Source organism: Triticum aestivum, chromosome 6B, assembly GCF_018294505.1.
Source record: "Triticum aestivum cultivar Chinese Spring chromosome 6B, IWGSC CS RefSeq v2.1, whole genome shotgun sequence".
NCBI classification, from domain to species: Eukaryota; Viridiplantae; Streptophyta; class Magnoliopsida; order Poales; family Poaceae; genus Triticum; species Triticum aestivum.
The window spans coordinates 344,119,212-344,136,223 of record NC_057810.1 but is presented as its reverse complement, the minus strand read 5'-3'; the positions used below and the strand labels follow the sequence as shown (position 1 = coordinate 344,136,223).

At 42.9% G+C, this 17,012-nt stretch overlaps 1 protein-coding gene across 1 annotated transcript; it reads left to right on the top strand.

Annotated features, from left to right (window-relative positions):
• The first annotated feature begins 6,695 nt into the window (after positions 1–6,695).
• LOC123137117 (LRR receptor kinase SERK2) lies at positions 6,696–15,795 on the top strand. The gene is made up of 11 exons (XM_044556717.1): positions 6,696–7,042; positions 7,654–7,786; positions 7,869–7,940; positions 10,682–10,825; positions 11,269–11,340; positions 11,425–11,496; positions 11,577–11,692; positions 11,788–11,916; positions 12,049–12,390; positions 12,530–12,924; positions 15,225–15,795. The coding sequence occupies exons 1-11, from the start codon at positions 6,943–6,945 to the stop codon at positions 15,534–15,536; spliced, it is 1,887 nt and encodes a 628-aa protein (XP_044412652.1). The 5' UTR covers positions 6,696–6,942; the 3' UTR covers positions 15,537–15,795.
• Positions 15,796–17,012: the final 1,217 nt, after the last annotated feature.

Below are 17,012 nucleotides of genomic sequence, written 5' to 3'. Positions count from 1 at the left end.
GGTAGACCTTTCCTTAGAACAATTGGTGCAATTATTGATATGAAGGAAGGGAATATTAGATTCCAATTTCCCTTAAAGAAGGGTATGGAACGCTTCCCTAGAAAGAAAATAAAATTACCTTATGAATCTATCATGAGAGCCACTTATGGATTGCCTACCAAATATGGCAATACCTAGATCTATCCTTGCTTTTATGCCTAGCTAGGGGCGTTAAACGATAGCGCTTGTTGGGAGACAACCCAATTTTTTTGTTTTTTTTTGTTTTTGCTTATGTTTAGGAATAAATAATCCATCTACCTTCTGTTTTGGATGTGGTTTTATGTTTTAATTAGTGTTTGTGCCAAGTAGGACCTATAGGATAACCTACGATGATAGTTGATTTGATTCTGTTGAAAAACAGAAACTTTAGCGCTCACGAAATTAGCTGCCATTGTTTACTGGAGAGTGCTTTTGCATTGATTCTTTTTGCTGCTGATCAATAAACAAATTTTTCAGGACTTCCTATTTTGGTAGAATTTTTAGAGATCCAGAAGTTTGCGTTAGTTACAGATTACTACAGACTGTTCTGTTTTGACAGATTCTGTTTTTCGTGTGTTGTTTGCTTATTTTGATGAATCTATGGCTAGTAAAATAGTTTATAAACCATAGAGAAGTTGGAATACATTAGGTTTAACACCAATATAAATAAAAAATGAGTTCATTACAGTACTTTGAAGTAGTCTTTTGTTTTCTTTCTCTAACGGAGCTCACGAGATTTCTGTTGAGTTTTGTGTTGTGAAGTTTTCAAGTTTTGGGTGAATTCTTTTGATGGATTATGGAACAAGGAGTGGCAAGAGCCTAAGCTTGGGGATGCCCATGTCACCCCCAAGATAATCCAAGGACACCAAAAAGTCAAAGCTTGGGGATGCCCCGGAAGGCATCCCCTCTTTCGTCCACTTCCATCGGTAATTTACTTGGAGCTATACTTTTATTCACCAACATGATATGTGTTTTGCTTGGAGCGTCTTGTATTATTTGTGTCTTTGCTTGTTAGTCTACCACAATAATCCTTGCTGTACACACCTTTTGAGAGAGCCATAAATGAATTGAAATTTGTTAGAATACTCTATGTGCTTCACTTATATCTTTTGAGCTTGATAGTTTTGCTCATAGTGCTTCACTTATATCCTTTTGAGCGTGATAATTTTTGCTCTAGTGCTTCACTTAGATCTTTTTGAGCACGGTGGTGGATTTGTTTTAAAGAAACTTGATCTCTCATGCTTCACTTAGATTATTTTGAGAGTCGTTAATAGCATGGTAATTTGCTTAATGTTAATATACTTGGTATTCAAGATATGTGAAACTTTCTTTTGAGTGCGTTGAATACTAAGATAAGTTTGATGCTTGATAATTGTTTTGAGATGTGGAGGTAATAATATCAAAGTCGTGCTAGTTGGGTGATTATGAATTTGAGAAATACTTGTGTTGAAGTTTGCAAGTCCCATAGCATGCACGTATGGTTAAAGTTATGTAACAAATTTGAAACATGAAGTGTACCTGGCTTGTGCATCCTTATGAGTGGCGGCCGGGGACGAGCGATGGTCTTTTCCTACCAATCTATCCCCCTAGGAGCATGCACATAGTACTTGATTTTTGATGACTTCTAAATTTTCGCAATAAGTATATGAGTTCTTTTGACTAATGTTGAGTCCATGGATTATACGCACTCTCATCTTTCCGCCTTTGCTAGCCTCTTCGGTACCATGCATTGCCCTTTCTCACCTTGAGAGTTGGTGCAAACTTCGCCGGTGCATCCAAACCCTATGATATGATACGCTCAATCACACATAAACCTCCTATTATCTTCCTCAAAACAGCCACCATAGCTACCTATCATGGCATTTCCATAGCCATTCCGAGATATATTGCCATGCAACTTCCACCATCATCATTGTGACATGCATTATTTTTGTCATATTGCCATTGCATGATCTTGTAGTTGACATCGTATTTGTGGCAAAGCCACCTTGCATTATTTTTCATACATGTCACTCTTGATTCATTGCACCATCCCGGTACACCGCCAGAGGCATTCACATAGAGTCATATCTTGTTCTAGTATCGAGTTGTAATTCATATGTTGTAATGAAAATGTGATGATCATCATTAGAGCATTGCCCAAATAAAATAAAAAAGGCCAAATAAAGAAAAAAAGAAAGGCCAAAAAAAGAGAAAGGCCAAAAAAAGGCCCAAAAAAGGAAAGAAAATAAAAGGGCAATGCTACTATCTCTTTTTCCACACTTGTGCTTCAAAGTAGCATCTTGTTCTTCATTTAGTGAGTCTCATATATTGTGCTTCAAAGTAGCACCATCTTCTTCATGTAGTGAGTCTCTTAAGTTGTCTTGTTCATACTAGTGGGAATTTTTCATTATAGAACTTGGCTTGTATATTCCTACGATGGGCTTCCTCAAAATGCCCTAGGTCTTCATGAGCAAGCAAGTTGGATGCACACCCACTAGTTTTCTTTTGTTGAGCATTCATAGCTCTAGTGCATCCGTTGCATGGCAATCCCTACTCCTTGCATTAACATCAATCGATGGGCATCTCCATAGCTCATTGATTAGCCTCGTTGATGTGAGAATTTCTCCTTTTTGTCTTCTCCACACAATCCCCCTCATCATATTCTATTCCATCCATAGTGCTATATCCATGGCTCACGCTCATGTATTGCGTGAAGGTTGAAAAAGTTTGAGATTATTTAAGTATGAAACAATTGCTTGGCTTGTCATTGGGGGTATAGAAGTTGGGAACATCTTTGTGTGACGAAAATGAAGCATAGCCTAACTATATGATTTTGTAGGGATGAACTTTCTTTTGCCATGTTATTTTGAGAAGACATGATTACTTTGATTAGTATGCTTGAAGTATTATTATTTTTGTGTCAATATGAACTTTTGTCTTGAATCTTTCGGATCTGAATATTCATATCACAACTAAGAAGATTTACATTGAAATTATGCCAAAGTATCAATCCGCATCAAAAATTCTCTTTTTATCATTTACCTACTCGAGGACGAGCAGGAATTAAGCTTGGGGATGCCTGATACGTCTCCGCACCTTGGGCGCGCCTCCTACCTCGTGGGCCCCTTGGAGCTCCACCGACGTACTCCTTCCTCCTATATATACCTACATATCCCCGTATGATCAAAGGGGGAGACAAAAACCTAATTCCACCGCCGCAACCTTCTGTATCCATGAGATCCCATCTTGGGGCCTGTTCCGGAGCTCCGCCGGAGGGGGCATCCACCACGGAGGGCTTGTACATCATCACCATGGCCCCTCCGATGAAGTGTGAGTAGTTTACTTCAGACCTTCGGGTCCATAGCTAGTAGCTAGATGGCTTCTTCTCTCTTTTTGGATCTCAATACAATGTTCTCCCCATCTCTTGTGGAGATCTATTTGATGTAATCTTCTTTTTGCGGTGTGTTTGTTGAGACCGATTAATTGTGGGTTTATGATCCAACTTATCTATGGAAAATATTTGATTCTTCTCTGAATTCTTTTATGTATGATTGAGTTATCTTTGCAAGTCTCTTCGAATTATTCGTTTGGTTTGGCCAACTAGATTGGTAGTTCTTGCAATGGGAGAAGTGCATGGCTTTGGGTTCAATCTTGCGGTGTCCTTACTCAGTGACAGAAAGAGTTGCAAGGCACGTATTGTATTGTTGCCATCGAGGATAACAAGATGTTTTTTATCATATTGCATGAATTTATCCCTCTACATCATGTCATCTTGCTTAAGGCGTTACTCTGTTTTTAACTTAATACTCTAGATGCATGCTGGATAGCGGTCGATGAGCGGAGTAATAGTAGTAGATGCAGAATCGTTTCGATCTACTTGTCACGGACGTGATGCCTATATACATGATCATTGCCTAGATATACTCATAACTATGCTCAATTTTGTCAATTGCTCAACAGTAATTTGTTCACCCACCGTAGAATACTTATGCTCTTAAGAGAAGCCACTAATGAAACCTATGGCCCCCGGGTCTATTCTCATCATATCAATCTGTATCACTTTATTTACTTGCTTTGCCTTTACTTTTACTTTGCATCTATCTATCAAAAATACCAAAAATATTATCTTTATTAGATCTCACTCTCGTAAGTGACCGTGAAGGGATTGACAACCCCTAATCGCGTTGGTTGCGAGTAGCTATCGTTTTGTGCAAGTACGAGGGACTTGCGCGTGACCTCCTACTGGATTGATACCTTGGTTCTCAAAAACTAAGGGAAATACTTACGCTACTGTGCTGCATCATCCTCTCCTCTTCGGGGAAAACCAACACAAGCTCGAGACGTAGCACGCGCTACTCCACCGGCTACTATTCAACCACCCCTCCACGGGCACCCCTCCACCGTCTACTGTTCATCCAGCCCTCCACACCACGGGGTCCTGTTCAACCACCCCTCCACGGTCACCCCTCCACCGTTTACTGTTCATCCAGCCCTCCACACCACGGGGTCCTGTTCATCCAGAGGCAACGTCACCTCTCACTGTTCATCCACCCCCCCGCAACGCTCATTGTTCATCCAATCGATCAGCTTCAGTTAGTAGCAGTAGCGAAGGAATCGCTCGATCGGGTTTAGTTAACAGCCATCATCGATCGCTCAGGTTCAGTAACGCGTAGCCTGCAGTGCAATCGCTCGGGTTCAGTTAGAGCCCAATGCCTCGCTCGGGTTCAGTTAGAGCCAACGCCTCGCACACACGCGCGTACATGTATGAGAGAAACGCGCATCGCTCGGCCCCCGACCTCTCACCGTAACCGGCAACTCCCCGAAATTTTCCTCCCCCTCGTTTCTACCACGGTTTTTTCCGTCATGGACGGCCCAAAGAATGTCATGCAGCTGCGTCTCCGGCCCGCCCAGGATGAAACACCCATTTTCTGTCATGATTTTTTGTCATAGAAGTAGGAGCCCACCACATCTATGATGATACCAGGTTTTGTCACAATTGTCGTCATAGAAGTGTCATATGTATGACAGAAAAAAAATTCGTTCGGCCCAAAATGTCACGGATGTGTCTTTTTTTTTGTAGTGAGACCAACCTCCTCCAGCACTGCCCAGATCCGCCAGCACCGCGAGCAAGGGCTGGCCATGCCACCTCCTGGCAGCCAGCCTTGCCTCGGAGCGATCCAGGGCCTCACACGCGAGAGACCATAGCACCTTGCCTCCCGCACGCGACGAGCGCACCCACCAGGCACATCCCAACGCGAGGTGCTGGATCGAGCTTCCAGATCCACCCCCGCAGCCACCAACAACCCAAGGCACCACCTTCTTCGACCACTCTGGTGACAGCGATAGACATCCCGCGCGCCACGGCCTCTGCAGCAAATTTCGGGCCGCCGCTCCCGACCACCGCATCCTGACCGGGATCCACTGCCGCCAGATGCCATCTGCGCCGCGACCGCCGGCTCCCACGCTGACGCCCCAGGGAGACTGATGCACCTATCTTCCCGACCGTGCTCCGCCTCTTCCCATGCTCCCCTCCGCCGCCACACCAGAAACGCCGCGCCGCCCGCTTGAAGACCCCCCCCCCTCCCCCGCGCGCGCGCGTGCGCGCGAAGGAGTCCCGTCGGGGCGGTACCCCTTGCCCGCCGCCTTTGACGGCCGGGGAATTGCTGAGGGGAGGGGCTCGGGGCGGCTAGGGTTTCTCCTCTGGAACCGCCCGCGCGTGCGGCTCGGGAGGGAGGAGGGGAAACCTATGGAGTGAATTAACGAGGAATGCTTATTCCTTAGTTCACAAGGTGAAAACAATGATTTTGCTCTAGCCTCTCGGGGCGACGAGGGGGCGACCGCGAAAAGGACCGCGTTCACGAGATCCTCGGCGCACCGTCAGCAGATGCCCTGCTGCTCCCTCCGTATTCTTCTTAGAGCAAGTACAATAGATCCTACTCAGCTGGCTATAAGCATGTCCACGTAATCTGAACCCTACGTGGAGGGAAGAGAAATGAGGAGAGAGAAGAGAGCCGGCGCTTCATGAGTCGCCCGCTGCAGCACAGGAACCAAAACTTTACAGTCCGCATGCAGCTACTCCCTCCTTCCATCTATATAGGGCCTAATGCATTTTTTAAGACCGCCTTTGACTATTGACAAGATTAATAGTACATGACATGCACAATGTGAACATTATATCATTGAAAGCTCCTTTCACACACGAATTTAACGGTGTGCTTTGTGTAAGTTGCATGTCATATATTATTGCTCTAATATTTGGTCAAAGTTAGCCTTGAAAAACGCATTAGACCCTATATAGATGGAAGGAGGGAGTAGTGGGAATGGCTAGAGCTGGCTACATGCATTAATTGCAAAGCTTTTGTGTCTTGCATGTAAACTCCACGGTACAAGTAAAAACTATTTAAATATTAGGTAAAGCCAATCTAGTAGCCAGCTTGTTGTACTGCTATTTGTTTCACGTAGATTTTTGGTGACATGGATTCGTTTGCAGCCGGCAGCGGGCTTTGTTATTGTTCTTGCTCTCACCAGCTCCATCAATTCAGCTGCCCCACCGCAACGCACCATGTACTCCTCCACCACTACTCCCCCTCTCGCTTTCGTGTGGGCCCTCAACTCCGTGACCCACAAGTCGGCCAAGTTGTAAGATTCCTGTAAGCTGTAGCCTTCTCCTCCCCCAGCATAGGCTATGGTCCCGTCGCCCAGTAGAACAATTTACTACAGGTTGGAGCATACACACACGCACTACGAACTTAATTAAAGCTACTACAGAAATTTATCCCACCCATTCCTCGCTTTCATCAGGGAAGAGAGAGGGAGGAAGAAAGCTATCAACGGCGACGCGGCGGTCCAGCAGATCCGTACTGCTCGGGGGATCTGGGGGAAGGGAGAACCGGTGGGGGCCGCCTATGCGTCGGTGAGGGCCCAGTCGGCGCTAGAGCAGGAATGGCGGCGGCGGTGTTGGGGAGAGGGAGGTGGCGACCGGTGGTCGTCGCTGTGTTGATGGTTGTTGCGGGGGTGGGCCATGTCGTCGCCAACACGGAGGGTAAGCTGCTTTGATCTGCTACATGGCCGTTGATGTGGGGATGCTGGTCGGTTGGTTTGGTGTATGGTTACTGATTTTCGGTTGCTTTTATTAGCACAAGCTTGAGATGAAGGGTTGGGCGGGCGGTCTCATCCTGTACTTTCCTATTCGTGTAGTCGAATTGGTTGGAAGGGAATTTATTGTTCCGTATAGTTGATTTTCAACGTCAACATAGTCTCTACTAGTTGGGCCTGATTGGTCTGCTTTGTCTGTGTAAGGATAGAAATCTGGTTCCTTTCTTCTTATTCCAAAGCGAAAGAAAACACGCTAATGAGGAATTGCTATTTTGACTCTCAGGTGAGATATTTCATTTGATCTGTGGCGGGTGGTGCATTCTTGTAAGGGCTAGTGATAAGAAATCCTTTTTTGCACAATTGCATCATCAAACAGTATACAAATTGATGAGCTGCTTCATAGTATATTTACTTTGATGATGATTACATGGTTTTTGCCCAGCATACCTGTTTCTTTGCAGTACTGTTCCATATATAGTCACTCAAGGAGCTTCTTTATATATTCTTCATAAGCTTGTATCTGTTGGCCCATGCTAATTTACCTTTTGTCAATAATAGGTGATGCTCTGTATAACCTGCGTCAGAGTCTGAAGGATAGCAATAATGTATTGCAGAGTTGGGATCCCACTCTTGTTAATCCTTGTACATGGTTTCATGTTACATGTAACAACGATAACAGTGTAATTAGAGTGTAAGTTGACGAAAAACTCTCACCATGCATACCAAAGGTTTCAAGAGTGATCATCTTCATAATACCCTTTTGCTCTTTTCAGTGACCTTGGAAATGCACAATTATCCGGTGTACTAGTGTCCCAGCTTGGGCAGCTGAAAAATCTCCAATATTTGTAAGTTCTGGATGCAATGCACTAGTTTTTTCAAACTGTATACATGCAAATTCAGTAAAATGTAGTACTAAAATCTTGCCACTTCATATATTCATATAACATCTTATTATTTATTTACTCTAATCGTTTGGTGTCGATTGTGTGACTTGCATCTATTGTACTCTAGAGGAACACATGCCTTACATAGAGGGGTTACAACCGCAGACACAGTCCACCTAATTTAAGAAATCCTTTCCTAATTCAAGCACTCCCCTAACTTATCTCCAACTCCGGGAGTCCTAACTTACTTGGCAAGAAATATCAACACTAAGCAACTTGGGTTCTGCAACCTTAGGTGTGCCCAATTCTTCTGCCTAGCTGCCGCTAACCAGGTCTCGGTGGTTCCACATGACATGGGCAGTTGTGTAAGGTCAGATCTTGTGCCGACAGTGCAACTAATCGACTAATCGAATAGCCCTTCATCAGTGTGTGCCTGATATAGCTATGAACTCCGTCGAAGGTTTCCTCTATGTCAAATTGGCTATCCTGACGATCATCGACAATTTCTCCAAATATGCACACTTCGTCCCTCTAGATCATCGTTATTCACTTAGCTCTATGGCTCAGGTGTTATTTGATTAGGTGCATGGCATCCCAAGTTTCATTATCTGGCACATTCTTGTTTGTGATCAATGGAAGATTGGTACCATGATTCTAGTCATGTTGCAAGGGTGTGTACTTCGAACTATGTCTTTCTTCTTATGTACCTGCCATGCTCATGGAACTAGGAAAATCTTGGTAAGATGGACTTGTCTTACAGAGTGAGGCTGTATAGGAGAATATTGCACAAACCAAGCAGCACTAACCTTTTTCCAGCTTCAGGGTGAGTTGTTTGCCATGAAGAGGGGTGATGACACTCACGTGGGAACTCTCCTACTGCCGGAGATTTAGGGCTATTAATGGTCAGACACAAGATTTATGTGTGGTTGGGCTGAATCTAGAATTGTTATTCATTGACCAACACTTAAGGGCTAGGAGTTTGGAGTAAGGGTAGCTGTTGAATCAGGGAAGCTATATTGAATTTAAAGTTATGTCTGGTTGAAACCCCCACTATACAAGGGGATTGAAGTATCAGTAAGGGAAATCAGTAATTACTCTATGTCTCTATCCTCCCATTCCTGATTTTCTCTCCTCACTCCTCGGCCTCAGGGCCTCTAAGCATGTGGAAGACAGCTGGTCCCAAACTAGGGTTTGGCATCTCTCAAGCCTGTAATGCACTCACTGTGGGATTACATATGAGTTAACTTGCTATTTGATTTACTAAGTTGGGTCTACTTATACCCTTCACACGAGTTATGATTGGTCATGAATGGCACACCTGCCTCCTAAATTTTACTCCAATGCCAAAAGCCCCTCCCAACCTGCATCACTGCCCCGCGGTAGTGCACCGTCTTTGGCGGAGATGGCCTAACTGATCTGTTTACCGTATCTTAGCACTAACCGTATAGATAAGATCCTTGTGCACAACGATAGTGAACTGAACCTTGCGATGAAGCTTCAAATATTTTGGGTAGATATCCAGAAACTCTGTAACCTAAATGCACAATCCTAGTTTGGGAGCCTTGGCGCAGCGGCAAAGCTGTTGCCTTGTGACCATGGTCACGGGTTCGAGTCCTGGAAACAGCCTCTTGCAGAAATGTAGGGAAAGGCTGCGTACAAAAGACCCAAAGTGGTCGGACCCTTCCCTGGACCCTGCGCAAGCGGGAGCTACGTGCACCGGTCTGCCCCTTTTTTTATATCCAGAAACTATGTAACCTATGTGCACAATCCTTGTAGATTTGCTACCGCATTTGCTAGGACTATCAGGAATGCCCAAAAAAAATCTTGAAGAAAAGACACCCAAAGGGCGTCTTAGATCTGCTAATTATCAAGGAAAAAAGCCAGCACAATGGAAAGATAACTCAACGCAGAATTGACCAGTAAAAATAAAATTACATTGAAAACCATACCAGCCTTCTTCCTTTGATTGTACACCGCCCGCCGGAGATTGAAAATTGCACTGAGCCAACAGTAAAGGACAGGGACACCTGCAAATGCCCTCGCCATACCGTACTTTAAAGACCGGAATAGCCACTCGCCGCTTGGGACGAGATCTAGAAATCGCTGAAGAAACATCGGCTGGAGCATCACACTACGCAGAACAGGCTTACGACCCATTACCACTGGTCCAGAGAGTCGGAGAGAAAACCGGACCATGCCGCATAACAACATTGAAGAAGATGTCGAAGTAGCCACACCAATGGCCAACCAACTGCTCTCCTTGATAGACACACAAACTGAAGAGAGCCAACAGATCTGGCGACACAAACTCTGACAGGCCCTTTGTCGTCGTCGAGGTAGGGGGAGGCTGGATAGACCATATTCCAACACGCCATAGCAGCCACCACCTCGTCGATGCCGTTAGGGAACGAAAACATTAGGGAAAGAAAAACAAAACGGATGACGAGGCCGCCGGATGTGGGAGAGGAGGGGGACCGAGGTGATGGCGTGGAGGAGACCTTTTGGAGCGGTGGCTAGGGTTGGGAACAGGCGACAAAACTGAATGGTCAATTTTTGTAGATTTATACACTTGTGCATGCCATTTTGAAGATGTTATTTTGCTTATATTCTGTGTTTTCATCTGTTAGTTGTTTAGTATATATTTCCTCACTTCTAAATGTCTCTCTACACTTGAAAACTGATATGTATTCCTTTGGTTATAGGGAGCTTTACAGCAACAACATAAGTGGGCCAATACCTGCTGAACTGGGCAACCTAACTAGCCTGGTCAGTTTGGATTTGTATCTGAACAAGTTCACAGGAGTTATTCCTGACAGCCTGGGGAATCTTTTGAAGCTTCGATTCCTGTAAGAATAGGTCTTTGGCCACTAGCACATCTGTTGTTGCATATCTGATGGTGTTACTTTGATGTTATTTAGATTCTTTTCAGTTGGTCTCTTCTTCTTAGTTGTAACAGTTGTTCTTGTCCTGCAACCTTTTCTCATTTGGGAGAATGAGGCTTACGAACTAGTGTTAAGAATGGAAACAGATAATTCTCATTGAAAAGCATAATCCAAATGCCATGATGCATGCATTGACTAATGTATCATTTTCTGTGTACTTCTCTTTGTAAGGATTTTGGTGTTTGTCACTCCTCTGTATAACTTTTTGTTTCCATTTTTTTACTAACTTGTCATGCAGATTAAGTGCCAATCGTACCATTCTGTTTCCTATTATTAGTTGTATCATTTGTTTCCTTGTATTTATAAGTCTAACTGTTTTTTGCTATTATGCCTACTTGGAAGGATAGCCGTCTTAACAACAACAGCATGTCGGGTCAAATTCCTAAATCCTTGACTGATATCACTACTCTTCAAGTACTGTAAGTTGAACGTTGTGCTCTGTCGTTCTCATGTAGTTTCGTTATGTGTTGGGATGAATATATATAACAATTACATTAATGCAGCGATCTCTCAAACAACAACCTCTCAGGAGCAGTTCCATCTACTGGCTCCTTTTCGCTCTTCACCCCTATAAGGTCTTCTATCTGCAAAAGATTGAATGATGTTTAGCCTAACTCCATTGCCAGTTTTAATAAGGTCTTGTTTTTTGGCTCAGTTTTGCGAATAATCCACTTCTTTGTGGTCCTGGTACCACAAAACCCTGCCCTGGGGATCCTCCTTTTTCCCCACCTCCTCCATACAATCCTCCAACACCACCAACTCAATCAGCAGGTAAGTTATGACTACTTGAATTTGCTTGTCAATATTCAAGGCAGTAGAAAACATAGCACTTTGGTACATGTGCTTGATGGATTTTATTCCATTAGGTGCCTCTAGCACTGGAGCTATCGCAGGTGGCGTTGCTGCTGGTGCTGCACTGGTGTTTGCTGTTCCTGCTATTGCATTTGCAATGTGGCGCCGTCGTAAACCTGAAGAACATTTCTTCGATGTGCCTGGTCAGTTTCATATACTGATACGTTTCTTCATTCGCCAAAAATTGTGTCCTCATGTCATCCATGCCACGCATTTTGTTCTTATTTTCTCGAACACCACATATCATGTTCTTATGTCATCTCATTTTTCTTCAGCCGAGGAAGATCCAGAAGTTCATCTTGGTCAGCTTAAGAAGTTCTCATTGCGAGAGCTTCAAGTTGCATCTGACAACTTTAATAATAAGAACATTTTAGGAAGAGGTGGTTTTGGAAAAGTGTACAAGGGGAGGCTTGCAGATGGTACATTGGTAGCGGTGAAAAGACTAAAAGAGGAACGTACCCCTGGTGGCGAGCTTCAGTTCCAAACAGAAGTTGAGATGATTAGCATGGCAGTGCATAGGAACCTTCTCCGACTTCGTGGTTTTTGCATGACACCTACTGAACGATTACTAGTCTATCCATACATGGCCAATGGCAGTGTTGCATCACGTTTGCGAGGTACTTTGTTCTTTCCTGTAATACCTAACGCGTTCTGAATGCGGCTTCCTCAGCCACTAATCACTTTAAATATGACCTTTTCTGCTGTGATGATATGCTGAAATATTTCTATTCTTATTTATGGTGCTTGATTTCATAGAGCGTCAGCCATCTGAACCACCCCTTGATTGGGATACCAGAAGACGAATTGCACTTGGATCTGCAAGGGGACTCTCTTACTTGCACGATCACTGTGATCCCAAGATCATCCACCGTGATGTCAAAGCTGCAAATATTCTTTTGGACGAGGATTTCGAGGCGGTTGTGGGTGATTTTGGGCTTGCCAAACTTATGGATTACAAGGATACTCATGTAACTACTGCTGTTCGTGGAACAATTGGACACATTGCTCCTGAGTACCTATCCACTGGAAAGTCCTCTGAGAAGACTGATGTTTTCGGCTACGGAATCACACTTCTGGAGCTTATTACTGGGCAGAGGGCATTTGATCTTGCTCGCCTTGCAAATGATGACGATGTTATGCTTCTTGACTGGGTAAATGCTTCTTCTCAAGAGCATACTTTTGAATTTCAGTTTCAGAAATATTTCAGCCATAGCCAAAATTACTGAATTTCACTGAAATTTAGCGGTTCAGTTTTGGAATTCAGCGATTTTGGTTTTCATTTCGGCCAAAGGGCCAAAGTTTCCACTTGAATTAGATTGCAATCTAACTAAATATTTCAAAAAGTTCAAAAGTAATTTGAGAATTATTCGAATTTGTGCATACAATCGTAATTGCTATGAGTGAAGCAAGGGGTCGGGCGTATGAGAACCTCTACCAGCGTTTAAACATGAAGGAAGGCGAAAGGGACATCTATAAGATGGCCAAGATCTGAGAGAGGAAGACGAGGGATGTCAACCAAGTCAAATGCATCAAGGACGGAGCAGATCGCCTTCTGCTGAAGGACAGGATGAGGAGATTAAGCATTGATGGTGAGAGTACTTTGACAAGTTGTTCAATGGGGAGAATGGGAGCTCTACCATTGAGCTGGACGACTCCTTTGATGATACAACATAGGTTGTGTGCAACGAATCCATGAGTCTGTGGTCAGGGAGCTTTAAAAAGATGAAATTCGGCAAGGCGATGGGCCCTAATTGTATCCCCATTGAGGTGTGGAGAGACTCATAGACAGCGATGGTATGGCTAACTAAGCTTTTCACCCTCATGTTTCGGGCAAACAAGATGCCGGAAGAATGAAGGCAGAGTATATTAGTAACAATCTTCAAGAACAAGCAGGATGTTGTACTAATTATCGTGGAATTAAGCTGACGAGCCATACAATGAAGCTATGTGAGAGTCATTGAGCACCACTTGAGAAGAATTACAAGCGTGACCAAAAATTAGTTTGGTTTCATGCCTGGGAGGTCAACCATGGAACCCATTTTCTTGGTATGACAACTTATGGAGAGATACATGGAGCAAAAGAAAGACCTGCATACGATAAGATACCGCAGAATGTCATGTGGTGGGCCTTGGAGAAACAACAAGTCCAAACAAAGTACATTGCCTCATCAAGGACATGTACGATGATGTTGTGACAAGTGTTCGGACAAGTGATGGAGACACTGATGACTTTTTGATTAAAATAGGACTGCACCAAGGGTTAGCTTTGAGCCCTTATCTTTTGCTTTGGTGATGGATGAGGTCACAAGGAGATATCCCATGGTGTATGCTCTTCGTGGATGATGTGGTGCTAGCGGCGATAGTCAGACTTTGGAATCAAAAGGTTTTTGGCTTAGTAGAACTAAAACTGAGTACATGAGGTGTGTTTTAGTACTAGTGGGCACGAGGAGGAGGTTGGCCTTGGTGGGCAGGTGGTATACTAGAAGGACACCTTTTGATATTTGGGGTCAATGCTGCAGAAGGATGGTGATATCGATGAAGATGTGAGCCATTGAATCAAAGATGGATGGATGAAGTGGCGCCAAGCTTCTGGCGTTCTCTGTGACAAGAGAGTGCCACAAAAGCTAAAAGGCAGGTTCTAAGGACGGCGATTTGACCTGTGAAGTTGTATGGCGATGAATGTTGGCCAACTAAAAGGCAACATGTCCAACAGTTAGGTGTAGTAGACATTGTCTGAGATGGTTTGGGCATATACAACGGATGCCACGTTTATTCAGGTTCTATAGGAAGCTTCAGTGCATAGCAGACGTTTAAAGCATGCTGATGATGTCAAGAGAGGTCGGGTGACCAAACTTAAAGTGAGAGGAGTCCGTTAAGAGAGATCTGAAGGAATGGAATGTCACCAAAGAACTAGCCATGGACAGGGGTGTGTGGAAGTTAGCTATGCACGTGCGAGAACCATGAGTTGGTTTTGAGATCTTATGGGTTTCAACTCTAGCCTACCCCAATTTGTTTGGGACAAAAAGGCTTTGTTGTTGTTGTACAGTACTTGCTGAAATAGTTTGACGGGAAGACAATTATTTCATTATGTATCAAAATTAATGAAATTCTGATGAAAAGTACAAAGTGAAAACCATGCTCAAGAGTGAGCGTAAATTATTGTCATCACCACATCTAATGTTTTTCTCATGATCATGCTGTTTTGGGATTTTAAGATTTCTTATAAATGATTGTTACCAAGCCCATGTAATAATGAGCTGTCCTTAGCCCCATTAACTTGTTATATAAGAGGGTATACATTGGTGAGTGACAAGCTGGCAGTTCATCCTTCCAGGACAGAATGTGCTAATATGCTGTCACTAGAGACAACCAGTTGTATCACATGGGATGCATTATACTCTGTTATCAGTAAAAAGTGGGCAAATGATTAATTCAACTGCCAATTCTACAGGTGAAAGGATTGTTGAAGGAGAAAAAAGTTGAGATGCTGGTGGACCCAGACTTGCAGAGCAACTATGAAGAGACCGAGGTGGAATCTCTGATCCAGGTAGCGCTGCTGTGCACGCAGGGCTCGCCAGTGGAGCGCCCCAAGATGTCGGAGGTCGTGAGGATGCTGGAAGGTGACGGCTTGGCAGAGAGATGGGAGGAATGGCAGAAGGTGGAGGTGGTCAGGCAGGAGGCAGAGTTGGCTCCTCTTCGCAACGACTGGATTGTTGACTCCACATATAACCTCCGCGCCGTGGAACTGTCTGGCCCAAGATGACCAACGTCCTGGCATAGGCAAAAATCACCATTTGATCAGTCATTCAGCCTAATTGTTGTTTGTGAATATGAAAGGTAGCTTGTACTCTTTTGTTTAATGACAATTTTAAAGGATGCATTTTCCCCCCATTCTCCTCCACACTGAGAAGTTATGCTAGGCTGCAGTCATTTGTTAAGGTGAAAGGCATACATTTTGTGTTGAATTTGCAAGGCACTGTTGTATCAATCTGATAAAAGTGCAATGTGTTATTCTGTGATCCCTTTGTCGGTGCATAGACATTCATTTCTCTTCTTTTGTGGTGTCTTCAAAGCTATTGTCAGTCAGTGTAATCTCTATCAAAATATAGGACCATGTTTTGACACTATGACAGTGGCAAAAAACGTCTTATATGTTGATATTGAGGAAGTAAATCACAACCGGCCGTATCAAACCCTATCCAGTGTGTGTGAGATCAAAGAGGTGTTAGGGCATACGCAAAAAAAAAAAGAGGTGTTAGGGCAACTCCAACCGGCTGACGCAAACGGATGTATTTTTTGTTTGTTTGAGTGGCTGAGCAGATGCGTGTATCCGGTTTTTGAATTGGGTCGCAGGTGGGCCCAACGCTAGCCCGTGTTGTTTTAGAAAAATAACTAAATAGAAATATAAACTATTCAAATTTAAAAACATGTAGATTAATAAAATATAATTAAACACTAAAACCTGCCAAAGTCCACTTCAAACATAATTATACACTAGTAAAAGGGCCCAGTGCGTTGCTACGAAAAAAAACACCACTTGTGAAACGTCACTAATCAATTTTCATATATAACATGTTAAAATTAAAGTTAGGGTTTAAAAGATAGAAATATTTTCTAAAGCATTTGAACCTGTACCTAAACAACATTTAAAAATGGTTAACTAACCAGTAAAAATAACCTCATATTGATATTGTACACATTTTTCTAATCAATTTTCATATATAACATGTTAAAATTTGAATTACGATCTAAAAGATATGAATATATTTTTAAAACATTTAAATCTGTTCCTAAGCTGAATTTAAAAATATTTGACGTGTAAAAATAATGTCATATTCATATTCTACACATTTTTCTAATTAATTACACATATAACATGTTAAAATTAGAGTTGCGGTTTAAAAGTTATGAAAACATTTAAATCTGTTTCTAAGCTGAATTTAAAAATATTTGACATGTAAAAATAACATCATATTCATATTCTACACATTTTTTAATTAATTTCATATATAACATGTTAAAATTGGAGTTGCGGCTTAAAAGTTATGAATATTATTTTAAAACATTTAAATATGTTCCTAAACTGAATTTAAAAATAGTTGACGTGTAAAAATAACATTATATTAATATTCTAAACATTTTTCTAATACACTTTCATATATAACATGTTAAAATTGGAGTTACGGTTTAATAGATATGGTTACTTAAAAAAAGATATTTATTCTTAATAGACCGTGGG